The sequence below is a fragment of the Callithrix jacchus genome, chromosome 13 (genome assembly GCF_049354715.1).
Source record: "Callithrix jacchus isolate 240 chromosome 13, calJac240_pri, whole genome shotgun sequence".
Classification (NCBI taxonomy): Eukaryota; Metazoa; Chordata; class Mammalia; order Primates; family Cebidae; genus Callithrix; species Callithrix jacchus.
This window is the reverse complement of record NC_133514.1, coordinates 100,771,679-100,788,057: the sequence shown is the minus strand read 5'-3', so window position 1 is coordinate 100,788,057 and position 16,379 is coordinate 100,771,679. Positions and strand designations below refer to the sequence as shown.

The 16,379-nt window shown below is 43.5% G+C and overlaps 1 protein-coding gene across 6 annotated transcripts in view; it reads left to right on the top strand.

Moving 5' to 3' along the window:
* Positions 1–16,379, top strand: part of ATP8B1 (ATPase phospholipid transporting 8B1) — a 144,569-nt gene that overhangs the window by 70,978 nt on the left and 57,212 nt on the right. For 3 of the 6 annotated variants that reach the window (XR_013525928.1, XM_035271205.3, XM_035271203.3), the window contains exon 2: positions 1,869–2,074. Coding sequence is in view for 5 of the 6 variants with exons in the window: in XM_035271205.3 (XP_035127096.2) it covers positions 1,894–2,074 (181 nt within the window). In the remaining variant the exon portion in view is untranslated. Of the gene's footprint in view, positions 1–1,868; positions 2,075–16,379 lie in introns of those variants that run through there. The other 3 variants (XM_078348226.1, XM_078348225.1, XM_078348227.1) reach the window with 2 other exon arrangements.

Below are 16,379 nucleotides of genomic sequence, written 5' to 3'. Positions count from 1 at the left end.
GAGAATTGCTTGAACCTGGGAGGCAGAGTTTGCAGTGAGCTGAGATTGCACCACTGCACTCCAGCCTAGGCAACAGAGCAAGATTTCATCTCAAAAAAATTACAGTAATATAAGTCAGTTGTTAAAATTTTGGAAAATGAACAAATGTGTATGTGAATAAAAGGGTGTATTCTATATATATGGCTTTATAACTTACTTAGTAACTTAATTCTATCATTAATGCAATGTCATCAGATACTCTTCTGATCATCTAAATTGTTGTACATTATCCTATATTATGAGATGCCACAATTTATTTACACAGTTGACAATTATACACTCAGCTTGCTTTTGGCTCTTACTGTTTTACATAATACTTGGCAAAAATTCTTATATGAGTATTTGAAATGTTCCTAGGTGTCCATTTGTGAATGTAAAAATTGCTTTGGAGGTCTGAGATTTGGTGCCAAACATGCAATTAGCTGTATAGCTCTACTTGAGGCAATTTTCACTCAATTAAAATCTATCGTAAACCACAATACAAAAATAGAACATAGAGCTCTCCTTGTGAAGCAGTTGTTTTTGCCTTAAATTTGTAATAATTATTGTGCAAGTTATTTAGCATTCCAATGTTTTGATTTTTCTCCTCTGCTGAGTAGGAATAACAATAATACTGTTATTCATCATGGTGGTGTGGGAAGTTTCAGTGAGCCCATGTCTATGAAGTGCTTAGTGTGAGGCTTGGCATGCAGTTAACACAAAATAAATGTGAGCTGCTATTATTAAAATACTGACTACATGGCACTGTGATGCTTATGTAAATGCCAGGCTGTGTGTCTGTACCTGAGGTATTCGTGTAAATATTTTCCTAAAATAAATATAACTAAGGTTGTTCTCCTCACTTGTATAGAGTCATCTTATGCAGTAGATGCTCAAACGCAAATTCCAGATTCAGAGTGGGCAGTGGTAGTTGGGAAAATAGGAGGGCTAGGGAAGGCTGGGTGCGGTGGCTCATGCCTGAAATCCCAGCACTTTGGGAGGCCAAGGAGGGTGAATCGCCTGAGATTGGGAGTTGGAGACCAGCCTGACCAACATGGAGAAACCCCGTCTCTGCTAAAAATACAAAAATTAGCTGGGCGCATGCCTATAAAGCCCAGCTACTCGGGAGGCTGAGGCAGGAGAATCACTTGAAGCAGGGAGGCAGAGGTGGTGATGAGCCAAGATTGCACCATTGCACCCCAGCCTGGGCATCAAGAGCAAAACTGCATCTCAAAAAAAAAAAAAAGTCTAGGGAGTCTTCCTGGGAAGTTAATAAACTTGGAAGATCTAAGGTTATATTAAAAATGTGTCAGAACAAAGGCTCAGAATGTTAGTGTTAGCAGAAACCAGATATCTTAGAGCAGTGGTTTCTCAACTTTGCCAGCAATCCACAGTAAGAAATTCCATTATGTTAACACCCACAATGCAAATAAATGTGTGAATGTGTCAAACTATTTTATCAAACGGTACTTATTCTTTCTTCTATATGCTGTAATCTGATATTTTGTAGTCTATTTCATTTTAATGTTGATTGTTACCTACGAAATTTATTTCATTGGGGAGAGACCCCCTAATTTGAAATATTGCCTTACAATATATATACTGTTGTTTAAAAATAAAAGGTTTGCAGCTACATATTTTTTAAAAATCTTACCCAAGCATTTCATCAATACTGAATGGTTTTGTTCTTGTTTGCATGTTCCGTTGAATTTGGGGTATTATTTCAGAGTATTTACATGGTAGTAAAACGATGTTCTGTAAAGGGGCATTGTAACAGGATGTAGGCGGGATTCAACGAAAAACTGGGCTGGAGTCGTCATAATTCACTCTGGTTTCTCTTTCCTTTCAAGCAGGTAGTTCCAATTTGCCAGCAGAATGAGTACAGAAAGAGACTCAGAAACGACATTTGATGAGGATTATCAGCCTAATGATGAAGTGGTTCCCTACAGTGATGATGAAACAGAAGATGAACTTGATGACCAGGAGCCTGCTGTTGAACCAGAACAAAATCGAGTCAACAAGGAAGCAGAGGAGAACCGGGAGCCAGTCAGGAAAGGTAACCACAGGAAGTCCTGGTGACGAAGTCACTTAGAAATCTTCACGTGGGTCATGGCCACACGTGCCACAGATGATCAAATCAGTCCATTTTGTGTGGTCTAGGAGGGAATCTTCGCTGATCTCTTCCTAGGATGCTACTGAGAGAATGGTGGATGGACTTGGACAAGTACCCATTGTCCTCAGTAAGAAGGGCTGGGAGAGCATATATGACAAGTTCTGCAGAGAAAATACATTAAGATCTTTGTTAGTGTGTATATTCTTTTTTTTGAGAGAGACGGGGTCTCAGTGTGTCTCCCTGATGGCGTGCAGTGGTGTGAACTTGGCTCATTGCAGCCTTGATCTCCTTGACTCAAACAATCCCTCCTACCTCAACCTCCCAAATAGTTGGGACTACAGGCATACAACAACATATCCAGCATGTGTGTGTGTGTGTGTGTGTGTGTGTGTGTGTGTGTGTGCGTGTGTGTATGTGTGTGTGTGTGTGTATAGATGATATTTCACTATATTGCCCAGGCTGGTCTCAAGCTCCTGGGCTCAAGGGATCTGCCCATCTCGGCCTCTCAAACTGCTGGCATTACAGGTGTGAGCTACGATGCCTAGCCAGTGTATATATTCTCAAAACCGAGTTATATGTGCAAGAATCTGTATGTTACTGCACCCAGAAATCTTAATAAGATACGCATCGGTCAGTCTTTGGATGTTAACTATTGGTATTGTTAAATTGTTGGTATAAGTTATATAAATAACCACCCTTTGTGTGTGTGTGTGTGTGTGTGTGTGTGTGTGTGTGTGTGTGGTCTGTTCTGGGTCAGGCCAGGTCTCTTCAGGGTCATCATGGGCAGGTTCTAGACCAAGGCCAGCAACCTCTTTCTGTAAAGGGCCAGCAAGTAAACATTTCAGTCTTTGTGGACTACATGATCTCTGCCAATATTGTGCGTAAATGGCCATAGACAATACATCACCGAGTGCAGTAAAACTTGCCTTGTTTTTACCATAATGCCTTTTCCTTTGTGGCTTTTCTGTTTCATCTCCTACTGGTTCTCCCACCCTGGCAAACAGATGTGGGCTGCTCTTGTAGCTCTTCTCCATGAGCAAGCTAAGACTCTTCTCTCTGGACCCCAGATCATGGTGGTGCCTCAGATTTCAGCTGAATAACCTTAGTGTCACATTCACAGAAGTCATTATCATAGTGTTCTGGTTTCGGCCCTCTAGACACGCCTCCCTGCAGCCTTAGCGTAGCCTCGAATTTTAGCTGGTTTTCCCGAGGTCTCTGTTACTGCCATTCTGCCCTTGCAGGCTTTCTAGCCTCTTTTTCTTTTCCCCCATGCCAAACCCAACCCTCTAATTTCTCCTTCTTGGGTACTGCTACCTAAATGAGGTATTTTTTTTTTCTAACAATTTTCACCTGTAGAAAAAGTGACATGCCATGAAATCCATTTCTGCAATGATTCTTCCTGTTCTGGTGACAGAATCTCCCCTGTGAGAAGAATCTAGTGTGGGGAGTGTATGTACCCATGGGAGCCCCATCTCACCCAAATTTAGGGAGGCCCTTGACTCATGTATGTTGTTTATCCCCTACCTTTCCCTAGCAAAGATGCGTTACCCCTTAGAGTGTGTTTCTGGTTGTAATTTCAAGCTGTTGAGGATTGAGCTTACGTGCCTTCTGCCCTGAAGCAGAAGGTACTAAAATCATGATATTTGACCAAAATTAAAATGGAATTCCCACCAGGCATGGTGGCTCACACCTATAATCCCCGCAGGTTTGGGAGGCTGAGGCAGGTCCGATCACCTGAGGTCAGGAGTTCAAGACCAGCCGGAAGTTGCAGTGAGCCAAGATGGAACCATTGCACTCCAGCCTGGACAAAAAGAGCAAACGAAACCCCATCTCAAAAAAAAAAAAAAAAAAAAGAATTCCCATTAATCTGAACAGGAAGGTGGCCTCTGTCATAACAGGTCCAGACTGGATATGGGTGAACTGGCTAAAGCTGAAGCAGCCAGACGAGTTACAAGGGAGTTCTAGTTGATCACCCAAACAGTGACTAAAACATGCTTCTTCCTCATTCCTTCCCCCAGCTGCACTGCTTAGTCTCCTATCACAGTTTTGGAATCTCTACCAAATGTAGATGTCTGGGGTGGCAGGCATATCGGCTCCAGGGGGTCAAGGGTCAACTTTGCTCTTGGTGCTTGGTGGCATGCCATCAGACATGTGGTCTGAGATATAGCAAAGGGGCCGGGATTGGGTGCCTGCAGAAATGTCAGAGAAGCGTGTCGTGGATAGAAACTCTCACCTCTGTTTTTCTCCAACTCTGCCTGCCCATTCTGGTGGTGAGGGTCCTTTCCTGATCATTTAGTTTGCAGGGCATATGTTTTGCAGATTTCTACCCCTGGCACATAGGCATTAAAGGAGCTCAGTCTTGGCCAGGCACGGTGGCTCACCCCTGTAAATCCCAGCACTTTGGGAAGCTGAGGCAAGTGGGTCACCTGAGGTCAGGAGTTTGAGACCAGCCTGGCCAACATAGTGAAACCCCATCTCTACTAAAAAATATAAAAATTAGCCAGGCATAGTGGCACACACCTATAATCCCAGCTACTGGAGAGGGTGAGGCAGGAAAATCGCTTGAACCTGAAAGGTGGAGGTTGCAGCAAACTGAGATCCTGCCATTGCACTCTATCCTGGGTAACAGAGTGAAACTCCGTCTCAAAAAAAAAAAAAAGTTTGGTCTTGAATTTTCATAGTCTTTTTGAAGGGTGGTTTATATTCCTGGGTGATTTGGGTGGTTCTTGCTTCTCAAAACCCATGTCAAATGATTGCCTGTGACTTTTTACAAAAATTCTTATTCTAATACCTCTCTGTGCCCTTCCCAAGCACACAGATGATACTCAGTAAATGCTAGACCTCTTTCCTCCCATTTCACATCTGCCCGGCATCCCCCAGAGTCAGTCAGCTTCCCCTCTTTCCTCCCTTGCTCTCTCCATCCCTCTTTCCTCCTCTTTCCTTTCCCCCCATATTCTCATTAGGGGAATTTACCAATTAAGGTCCATGTCACCCTAAATTCTCTTTCTTTTTTTTATCATCATCTGTCTTTCTTGACATTTCACGTCTTGAATAATTTGCTTCAGAGGATCAGTTCTTTAGGACGTCAGAGCCCGAGTCACCCTTCGAGGTAGCACCAGGCTGAGTAACGCCAGGGACCAGTACCCGTTCCAGCATAGCACTGCCTAAGAGGCCTGGACGTTTCTTTGATGATATCATTGTAACACAGAAAGTTGCTTTCTTTTTTTTTTTAAAAGAAAGGAAATGCCCTAGCCCAACTGAGCTTTCCTGTTAAACAAGTGTTTTGAGAGACCCATTCAGAGTACTTTTCAGTCAAAGGACCCTTATTGTGTTTTGTGAGAAGGAAGGACAGGCACAAACATGCTGTCACAATGTGCCATGGAGAAAGATAAGCCCACAGGTTCGAATCAAGTAACTTTACCCTTTGTGTTAAAGATTGAGCAAAGATTCCAGGTGTGGTGGCTCATGCTTGTAATCCCAACACTTTGGAAGGCCAAGGGGGGCAGATCATGAGGTCAGGAGTTCCAGACCAGCCTGACCAACATGGTGAAACCCCATCTCTATTAAAAATACAAAAATTAGCCAGGCATAGTGGTGCTGGCCTATAATCCCAGATACTCAGGAGGCTGAGGCAGGAGAATCGCTTGAACCCGGGAGGCAGAGCTTGCAGTGAGCTGAGATCACGCCACTGTACTCCACCCTGGACAACAAGCAAGACTCTTGTCACAAAAAAAAAAAAAAAAAGATTGAGCAAAGATTCTCAGAAATGACTGGGAATGTTTTCAGTGCCGTGGGATGAGCACCTTTGATTCCTGATGAGCACACTTTTCAGTATGTGTTCTGGGAAACATTAGTTTTGCCACGTGCTTCAGGACACTTACATTCTGTGGCCCCTTGAGACTGGAAAGTCAGAATTGTTCATCCCCTTCTGGAGCTTCAGGTTGTGTCCCCTAGCATAAAAGGATCCAAGAAGTTTGGGCTTTAAAGAAACCAGCTGCACTTCATTGGCTTACCATCCCATGATCCTCGTGCCCCAGACCAACCCCGAAGGTAATTCTGTGTCGTTCTGGAACCAGCTCAGAGATGAAGTCCTTGGGAATGAATACATGCTCTAGAGAGGGTTTCTGGATGGGTGCAGACTGGCTCGCTCTCCAGAGCCTGGGAGTGGAGTAAGAAGCTGCCTCGTCCTCCTTGCAATGTTCCTCTTCCGTTAACCGTCCCACCCTCCAGCTCTGCTGGCTGACAGATGCCCTCACAGGTTCTGATTCCTACAGCAGCTCCTACCTGAATTCTGCTTTCCGTCTCAGGCTGCCATCCTGCCCCTTGTTCTCATGACCAACCTGGAAACCCATTTTCTTTCTTGCTTGCTTTTCTTTCTTTTTTTGAGTCAATCTCCCTCTGTCATCCAGGCTACAGTACATCACTGCAACCTCTGTCTCCCAGGTGTAAGCAATTCTCATGCCTCAGCCTCCTGAGTAACTGGGATTATAGGCACATACCACCATGCCTGGCTAATTTTTAGTAGAGATGGGTTTTCAGCATGACAGCACAGCACAGCCACCCAGCATACCTGGGCTTCCTGGGGCTATACACTTGCTCAGTTTGCATATATCCTGTGCCTGTGAGGTTAACAAAGATAGGTGACTACTATATATTAAAACAGAATAAGCTGAGTCTTTCTTTTTTTTTTTTTTTTTTTTGAGATGTAGTCTCGCCGCTCTGTTGCCAGGCTGTAGTGCAGTGGTGTGATTTCGGCTTACTGCAACCTCCAACTCCTTGGTTCAAGTGATTCTCTGCCTCCCAAGTAGCTGGGATTACAGGCATGTGCCACCATGCCTGCTAATTTTTTTTGGTATTTTTAGTAGAGTTGGGGTTTCACCATGTTGGCCAGGATGGTCTCAATCTCCTGACCTCATGATCTGCCCACCTCAGCCTCTCAAAGTGTCTTTTTTTTCTTGAGATGGAGTCTCACTCTTGTCACCCAGGCGGGAGTACAGTGGCACAATCTCAACTCACTGCATCCTCCACCTCCCGGCTTCAAGTGATTCTCCTGCCTCAGCCTCCCGAGTAGCTGGGACTACAGGCATGCGCCACCACACCTGGATAATTTTCATATTTTTGGGGGTTTTACCATGCTGGCCAGGCTGGTCTTGAGCTCCTGACCTCATCTCGTGATCTGCCTGCCTTGGCCTGCCAGTGCTGGGATTACTCCCAGCCTGAATCATCTGATTCTACACCAGGCTGGTCTTGAACTCCGGACCTCGTGATCTGCCGCCCTCGGTCTCCCAGTGTTGGGATTACTCCCAGCCTGAATAATCTGATTCTACAACTTTGGAAATGGAGATGATTTAGACAGAGGCTTCAGTGTCATTAATCTTAGTTTTTGTTTTGTGTTTTTTAAAGCCAGCCTATGGTCCCAGCTTCTTGGGAGGCAGAGGCGAGAGGATGGCTGGAGCTCAGGAATTTGGGGTCAGTCTGGGCAACATAGCGACCTGCCATCTATAAATAAGTAAATACAAAGCCAAATATGACCATGAACCAATAGGAGCCAAATAAGATCATGTGTGGATGTTCAGCCACTCACAGAGCAGGTTCTGGGTGCCTCGAAGGTGTGCCTGTGGGTCAGGTGCAGTGGCTCATGCCTGTAATCCCAGCACTTTGGGAGGCTGAGACTGGCAGATCACTTGAGGTCAGGAGTTTGAGATCATCCTGGCCAACAAGGTGAAAACCTGCCTCTACCAAAACTATAAAAATTAGCTGGGCATGGTGATGTGTACCAGTAGTTCCAGCTACTCGGGAGGCTGAGGCAGGAGAATCACTTGAACCAGGGAGGTGGAGGTTGTAGTGAGTGGAGATTGTGCCATTGCACTCCAGTCTAGGCAAAAAGAGTGGAACTCCATCTCAAAAATAATAATCATTTTAAGAAAGATATGCTTATAAACAGCTGGTAGGCTAGGCTTTCACCTCCATCTGGCCGTTAGAGGAAGTGCCAATGACTTTTTCCTTGGCTGTTTTGGTTTTTTTCTCTGTATTTGAAAACATAAAGCTGCATTTCTCTAAAAAGTCTTTTCTAATTCAGAATTTTGTGCAGAATTCTGTTCCAGGGCAAAATGATCATTGGTTAAGAATACTTAAGTGAAATACTTAGTAGTTCAGGTTTAAAGGTATCACCACAAGAGCATCAGGACACATAGAGGAAATTCTTCCCCTTCTTGGCAGAATTTCAGATGGGATGTAGTATCAGTGAAACAAGCTTACCTGTGTACTTGATAAAAGTGATATCTTTTTTTTTGAGACAGAGTCTCACCCTGTCACCAGGCTGGAGTGCAATGGTACAGTCTTGGCTCACTGCAACCTCCAACTCCTGGGTTCAAGCAATTCTTTCTCAGCCTCCCGAGTACCTGGGATTTCAGGCACCTGTCACCACGTGCAGCTAATTTTTTGTAATTTTAGTAAAGATGGGATTTCACAATGTTGGCCAGGATGGTCTCAATCTCCTGACATCATGATCTGCCTGCCTCGGCCTCTCAAAGTCTTGGGATTACAGGCATGAACCACACCACCCAGCCCTAAAGTGGTATCTTCATAAAAGAATCTGGAATTAAGAATGTGAGGTCTTTAGAGTATCTGTGAATTAATATTTAGTTGGAACCAAAACACAGATAAAGATGGCTCATTGAAATATGTCAATCCTAGGATATCCTAGAGAATCTGTGAAAATTGTTGCAGGGGCTGTTCAATGTAATAAGATGCATTTTCCATGTTTTGATACATACCTCATAGGAGTCTACTTTGAATACTTATTTTCTTTCTTTCTCTGATCCATTGTAAATTGCCATTCTCCTCCGCAGCCTAAGGACACCAGAGTAACTGATGCTTGTAAAGTTGCGCCGAGGTGAGGGGTGTCCCTGCACTGAGGGATTACTGATGGGGAAGGGTGGTGATACTGTGTTGCCTTATTTTATTTTATTTTTATTTTTTTGGACACAGAGTCTCTCTTATTGCCCAGGCTGGAGTGCAGTGGTGCAATCTCGGCTCACTGTAACCTGCACCTCCCAGGTTCAAGCGATTCTCCTGCCTCAGCCTCCCAAGTAGCTGGGATTACCAGTACCTGCCATCACACCCAGCTAATTTTTGTATTTTCAGTAGAGAAGGAGTTTTGCATGTTGGCCAGAGTGGTCTCGAACTCCTAATTTAAGGTGATCCACCTGCCTTGGCCTCCCAAAGTGCTGGATTACAAGTGAGAGCCACTGTGCCTGGCCTATTTCTATTTATTTTTAAGACCTTGGACAACATGCTCATTTTAGAGGATTTGCTTTCCAGTCATGTAATTTATGATTAATCCTCAGATAAGAATCTCTTGCTCATGGAGACCTAACTCAGCTGTTGGTTTTCTTCCTGCTACTTTGCAGCCCAAGTTTGAAAGTAGATTTTTGATGATAGAAGTCACTATAGGAAGACCCTCTCCCTTGCACTAACTGGAGGTTCTCAGTCCTGCCTTTACATCAGAACCACTTGTGGAATTTCTACAAATGCTCTAGGTGCCTGGATCCAACCCCTGTAGATATAGAGGGGTTCTGGGATGAGAAATCAATTCAGTGGCCTGAATATTTTCTCCCATCCTGTGAGTTGTCTCTTTACTTTGTTGATTGTTTCCTTTGTTTTGCAGAAGCCTTTTAACTTGCCATCTCATTTGTCCATTTTTGCTTTGGTTGCCTGTGCATGTGGAACTCAAGAAATCAGTTTAGTGTCCTGAAGTTTCCCCAGTCTGGTCAGGTCTGGTCTGGTCTGGTCTTGTCTTTTAAGACCAAGACTTGCTCTGTTGCCAGGCTGGAGTGCAGTGGTGCAATCTCAGTTTACTGCAACCTCCGCCTCCCAGGTTTAAGGGATTCCCCTGCCTCAGCCTCCTGAGTAGCTGGGACTACAGGCATGTGCCACCATGCCTGGATAATTTTTTGTATTTTAGTATAGACAAGGTTTCACCGTGTTGGCCAGGATGGTCTCAATCTCCTGACCTCAAGTGATCACCCACCTCAACCTCCCAAAGTGCTGGGATTATGGGCATAAGCCACCATGCTCAGCCTTTCCTAGGGTTTTATTGGAGTAGTTTCATAGTTTGTGGTCTTAGATTTAAGTCTTTAATCCACTTTGATTTGATTTTTGCATATGGCAAGAGATGGCGTCTACTTTCAGTCTTCTACATATAAATATGCAGTTTTCCCTGCGCCATTTATTGAATAGAGTTACCTTCCCCAATGTATATTCTTGACACCTTTGTTGAAAATGAGTTCACTGGGGAACTCATTTATCTCTGAGTTCTCTCTCCTGTTCTATTGATCTATATGTCTGTTTTTATGCCAATACCATGTCATTTTGGTCATTATAGCTCTGTCATATAATTTGAAGTTAGGTAATGTGATTTCTCCAATTCTGTTCTTTTGTCTTAGATTAGCTGTGGCCATTCTGGGTCTTTTGTGGTTCCTATACAAATTTTAGGATTATTTTTCTATTTCTGTGAAGACTGTCATTGGTATTTTCATAGAGACTGCATTGAATCTGTAGATTGCTTTGTGTAGTATGGACATTTTAACAATATTCCAACTCATAAGCATGGAATATTACTCCATTATTCTGGTGTCCTCTTTAGTTTCTTGCATCAGTGCAATCAATTTATAGTTTTCATTATAGAGATCTTTACTTCTTTGATAAACTTAATTCTTAGGTATTTTATTCATAGCTATTGCAAATGGGATTACTTTCTTGATTTCTTTTTCAGATTGTCTGCCATTGGCATATTAGAAAGGCTGTTGATTTCTATACATTGATTTTGTATCTTGCAACCTTATTGAATTTGTTTATCAGTTCTAATAGTTTTTTGGTGCAGTCTTTAGGTTTTTCCAAATACGAGATTATAGCATCTGTAAACAAGGATAATTTGACTTATTCCTTTCCAATTTAGATGCCTTTTATTTCTTTTTTCTTGTCTGATTGCTCTAGCTAGGACTTCTGGGAAAAATGGGCATCCTTGTCATGTTCCAGATCTAAGAGGAAAGGGTTTTAGTTTTTCCCTATTTAGTTCAATGCTAGCTATGGGTCTGTCATATATGGCTTTTATTATATTGAGATATGTTTCTTCTATACCCAGTTTTTTGAGGATTTTTATCATGAAGGGATGATGTATCAGTTTTTTTCAGCATCAATTGAAATGATCATATGGTCTTTGTCCTTCATTCTGTTGACATGACATATCACATTAATTGATTTGTGTATGTTGAACCATCCTTGCATTCCTGGGATAAATCCCACTTGATCATGATGAATGGTCTTTTTAATGTGCTGTTGAATTCGATTTTCTAGTATGTTGTTGAGAATTTTTGAATCAATATTCATCAATGGTATTGGCCTGTAGAGTTTTGTTTTGTTTTGGTTTTTTTGGATGTGTCTTTGGTTTTGGTAACAGGGTAATACTGATTTCGTAGAATAAGTTTGGAAGTGTTTCCTCCTCCTGTCTTTTTTTTAGAATAGATTGAGTAGGGTTGGTATTAGTTCTTCTTTAAATGCTTGATAGTATTCTGTAGTGAATGTACTGGGTCAGACCTGGGTCTCACCATGGCCCTCTGTAACCATGATCTGGCTACTACCAATGTTCACTCAAGGCTCTGGGGCTCTGCAATAAGCAGGTTGTGAAGCCAGCCAGGCTAGCTTCAAAGCAGTGAGTTCCTCCAGGCTGCAGCCAGATTCAGAGATGCCATCTGGGAGCCAGGGACTGGAGTCCAAAACCTTAGAAATCTACATGGTGTTTTATCTATTCTACTGTGGCTGAGGTAGCACTCAAACCATTAGCCAGTCCTTCTCGCTCTTCCTGCCTCATTCCACAAGCTCAGGGGCCTCTCCCCATGTCCACCACCACCACATGCCCTTGAGGAGTGGTACCAGTGAAGGCCTACAGCCTCTTTGGTCAGCTTGTGGTAAATGCTTTTAGTCACCCTTCAGGGCAGTGGGTTTCCCTCTGGCAAAAAGCAAGTCCAGAGATGTAATCCAAGAATCTAAGGCCTGAACTCAGGGACCCCAAGAGCCTGTTTGTTGCTTTACCCCACTGAAGTGCAAAATGGGCTGGGTGAAGTGGTTCATGCCTGTAATCCCAGAACTTTGGGAGGCTGAGTTGGGCAGATCACTTGAGGCCAGGAGTTTGAGATCAGACTGGCCAACATGGTAAAACCCTGTCTCTACTAAAAATAAAAATAGCTGGTCATGGTGGTGCATGTCTGTAATCCCAGCTACTCAGGAGGCTGAGGCACGAGAATTACTCGAACCCAGGAGGCAGAGGTTGTAGTGAGCTGAGATCGCACCATTGCACTCCAGTCTGGGCAACACAGCGAGACTCTGTCTCTAAAAATAAATAAAGTACAAGACAAAGTACCCTTTACTTTTCTCTCTGCTTTTCTCAAGCAGAAGGAATCTCTCACCATGGCCACCACAGCTGGGCATGTGTAGGGTCACACCTAAATCCAGAACATCTCAGCCTCAAGGCTTGCAGCCATGGATATTAACTGGGTATCATTACTGATTATTCAGGGCTCAAGGGCTCTTTCATCAGCAGGTGAAGGATCCTGCCAGAGCTGGGTCCTTGTCCTGCAAGGCAGCAGGTTTCCTTCTGATCCAGGATGTGTCTAGTAATGTTCTCTGGGAGCGAGGGCCTGAAATAGCCTCATGACTCTCCCTGGTGCCCTATCCTACTGTGCCTGAGCTGGTATCCAAGATGCAAGACAAAGTTCTCTTTACTCTTCCCTCTCATCTTCTCAAGCAGAAGGAAGAGGTCTCTTTTGGACCAGTGAGCTGTGCTGTATGGGGCTGGCAGGGAGGGGTGGCACAAGCATTCCATTAGCTGCTGTGGCTGGTGTCTCAGTAGGTCATGAGCCTGCCGAGTCAACTGGCTTCGAGTCCATCTCCGCACTAGGACTTGCCTCAGAGTTGTAGTTGATGTGGGCTATACTGCCTTTCATGTTTATTTAGAGCCCCAGAGCACTTTGTCCCTCGGTGATGAGGCTTACCAGAACTCAAGTTCTGACCAAGGGACAGGCGATTCCGCTCTGGCTAGGGCTGGTCTAAATTCTCCCTCTGGTCTTGCATCAGCTGAGTTCAGCCTGGTTTTGCTTTCTTCTTTCTGTAATAGAGTAGGACTGAGTTAAATGCAAAGCCTCACAATTGCTGCACTGTTTCTCTCCAAAGCGCACAGATTTTCTCTCCGTGCCACGCAGTTGGTGCTGGGTTGAGGAAGGGGTAGCACTGGCAATTCAAGAATATCTTTCCAGGCTGGGTGCGATGGCTCACGCCTGTAATTCCAGCACTTTGTGAGGCTGAGGTGGGTGGTTTCTAGTCTTTCTGATAAACAGGGCTACATTGAATAGCCCTGCAGTATGGACATGGGGGATATTTCCTAGAAGTACAGTTGTTCGGTCAGTGCATGTGTGTATTAAATTTTGAGATCTGGCCAAATTGCCTTCTATAAAGCCTATCTCAGAGTATCTGTTTCTCTGCTCTCTTTTCAACCCAAAATGTCATCCCATTCTTTACTATGTGCCAATATTTTGCTGTTATAGGATAAATACTATCTCAGTGAAGAATTGCATTTCTCTTTTAGGAACCCAAGTATCTTCTTATATGTTTAAGAGCCATTTGAGGCCGGGCTCGGTGGCTCGTGCCCATTATCCCAACACTTTGGGAGGCTGAGGTGGGTGGATCACCTGAGGTCAGAGTTCAACATCAGCCTGGCCACCATGGTGAAACCCTGTCTCTACTAAAAATACAAAAATTAGCCATGCATGGTGGTGGGGACCTGTAATCCCAGCTACTTGAGAGACTGAGGCAGGAGAAACTCTTGAACCCGGAAGACAGAGGTTGCAGTGAGCTGGGATTGCATCATCGCACCACTCCAGCCTGGGAGACAGCAGCGAGACTCCATCTCAAAAAAAAAAAAAAGCCATTTGAATTTCCCTTTGTATGAACTGTCTATTCATGTCCTTTATTCATTCTCTCTTTGATTGTTTCTATTGTTTTTTTTCTTTTTGATGATAGACTTTTAATCTTTTTATTTTCCTTGTTTGCTGCAGTGTGTACCAACCAGTGTGGCTTCTTAGTTGAAGGCAAGCATTCGGAGCTAGCACAGAGAGGGCGAGGGGAGGGCTGTACTCATCTCCTCTTCCAGATGGCAGTGATCAAAGGACGTGGTGATCGTGGGAACACTCTGGAGAGCACGTAGCCATATTTAAATATATTGACAACACAACCATTTAGTAGACTCAGGGTGCCTTTGAGCCACATGTCACTGGCAGCTGTTAAAATCATGTCTGTCCACGTACATGGATGGAGTTGATGGCACACCCTTGTTAGCTTTATAACTCTTAGCTAAAAGGCCATATGGTGAAGGTATACTTTTTGCTGGTACATTTCTTATTTCTTCTCTTTTCTTTGTTAGTATTTCCATTCTAGAAAATGAGGTGAGCCAGGCACAGTATGGTGCATGCCTGTAATTGCAGCTACTCTGGAGGCTGAGGCAGGAGGATCACTTGAGCCCAGGAATTTAAGGCCAGCCTAGGCACTGGGCAACATAGTGAGACACCATCTCTTAAAAAAAAAAAAAAAAAGGGAAAAAGAAAATGGGGCGAGATGCCTACTTTTTCTGTAAATTAGCTTTGTAATCTAGTGTCCAGTAAAGTTCTCTGTGCCAAGCAGACACCTAAAATAAAATGTTCGCTCAAAAAGGTTAATTCCTCCGTGTGCTGTTTTGCCTCCCTTCCTAAAGGCATGTGCATCCGTGTAACACTTCTTCACTCATGTTAATAGGTGTTCTGTGATTTTTTAAAAAAGTACCTATAATTATATTAATTTTGGAAAAGCTATTTTAAATATTAAAGCATTTTGAAACATATTTAACTTCTAAAATAAAATCGGTTTCTTTACTATAGGACTTCTCACGGCCTTTAATGTACCAGCAAATCCACTGATCTTCCAAGAGAAGGTTGCAAAGATACTGTCTTCTGCAAGTGTGTTTGTCCACAGAACTCTATTTTCATATTTTCATGGTATCTCATTGAAATACAGCTCAAGGCTGGGTACAGTGACTCACACCTGTAATCCCAGCCCTTTGGGAAGCCAGGGCAGGTGGATCATGAGTTCGAGACCAGATTGGCCAAAATGGTGAAACCCCATTTCTACTAAAAATAAAAAAATTAGCAGGGCGTGGTAGCACATGGCTGTATCCCAGCTACTTGGGAGGCTGAGGCAGGAGAATTGCTTGAACTCAGGAAGCGGAGGTTACGATGAGCCGAGATTGTGCCATTGTACTCCAACCTGGGTGATAGAGCGAGACTCTGTTGCAAAAAGAAAATAAGAAATGCAGCTCAAGCAGTTAGCTCAAAACTCATAGATGAATCGGGAGTACACATCAATTTATTTGTCCCCTGATTTGTCTGCATTAGGCCAAACAAGGATCTTTAACTGGAAACGAGGTTGTTGATAACTTGACTGCAGTCAGATTTCTAAAATTAAGTAAAAATGCATTTGTGGTTCAACTGCAGACAAAGACATACTGGTTACTTTCTCCAGACTCCCCACCATATTGGCAGAAGTGTAAAATTAAGATTTTTTTAATACGTCATTTTAAATATGTCATTTCTCGTAACCCCTCACTGCTCCTACTTGAGGTCAGATACCACCCTCTCTGTCTGAGTTATCCAAATCAAAATGGGCCAGGGATGAGGGTATAGTACTGGGACCAGACAGAGCCACCACCAGCTGAGGCTTAATTATGAAGCAAATTTACAGAGCCACTGGGGGATGGACCAGAGGTAGGGTGGGAAGGCTCTTTATATCCAGCTCCTTAACAGGGCAGTTTATTCTTTCCTCTTGAGTATTTCTAAAATTGACTTTTTAAAAACCCCTTATTGGCCTTTTCTGTCTTCTTGAGGAATCTTGTCTGTTTGTTTTTTGTTTTTTTTCCTCAGCCTTTCTGAAATTTGGAACAGGGGTTCTCAACAGTGTTTTAGAACACTGGTGGTGGCTGGGATGTGTCACAAGTCATCTGTGAGCTAAAGTAAACCATTAAAAGCACATGCATTTGCAAATTACCACCAAATAGAATGGATTCAAGAGTACCTTATAAAAGGTCCTATTTACCTACTTTGAGATCTCCCCTGGGTGGAATGAGCTGTTCTGATTGCATACATGGCTACAGTGCTTATGAGTAGCT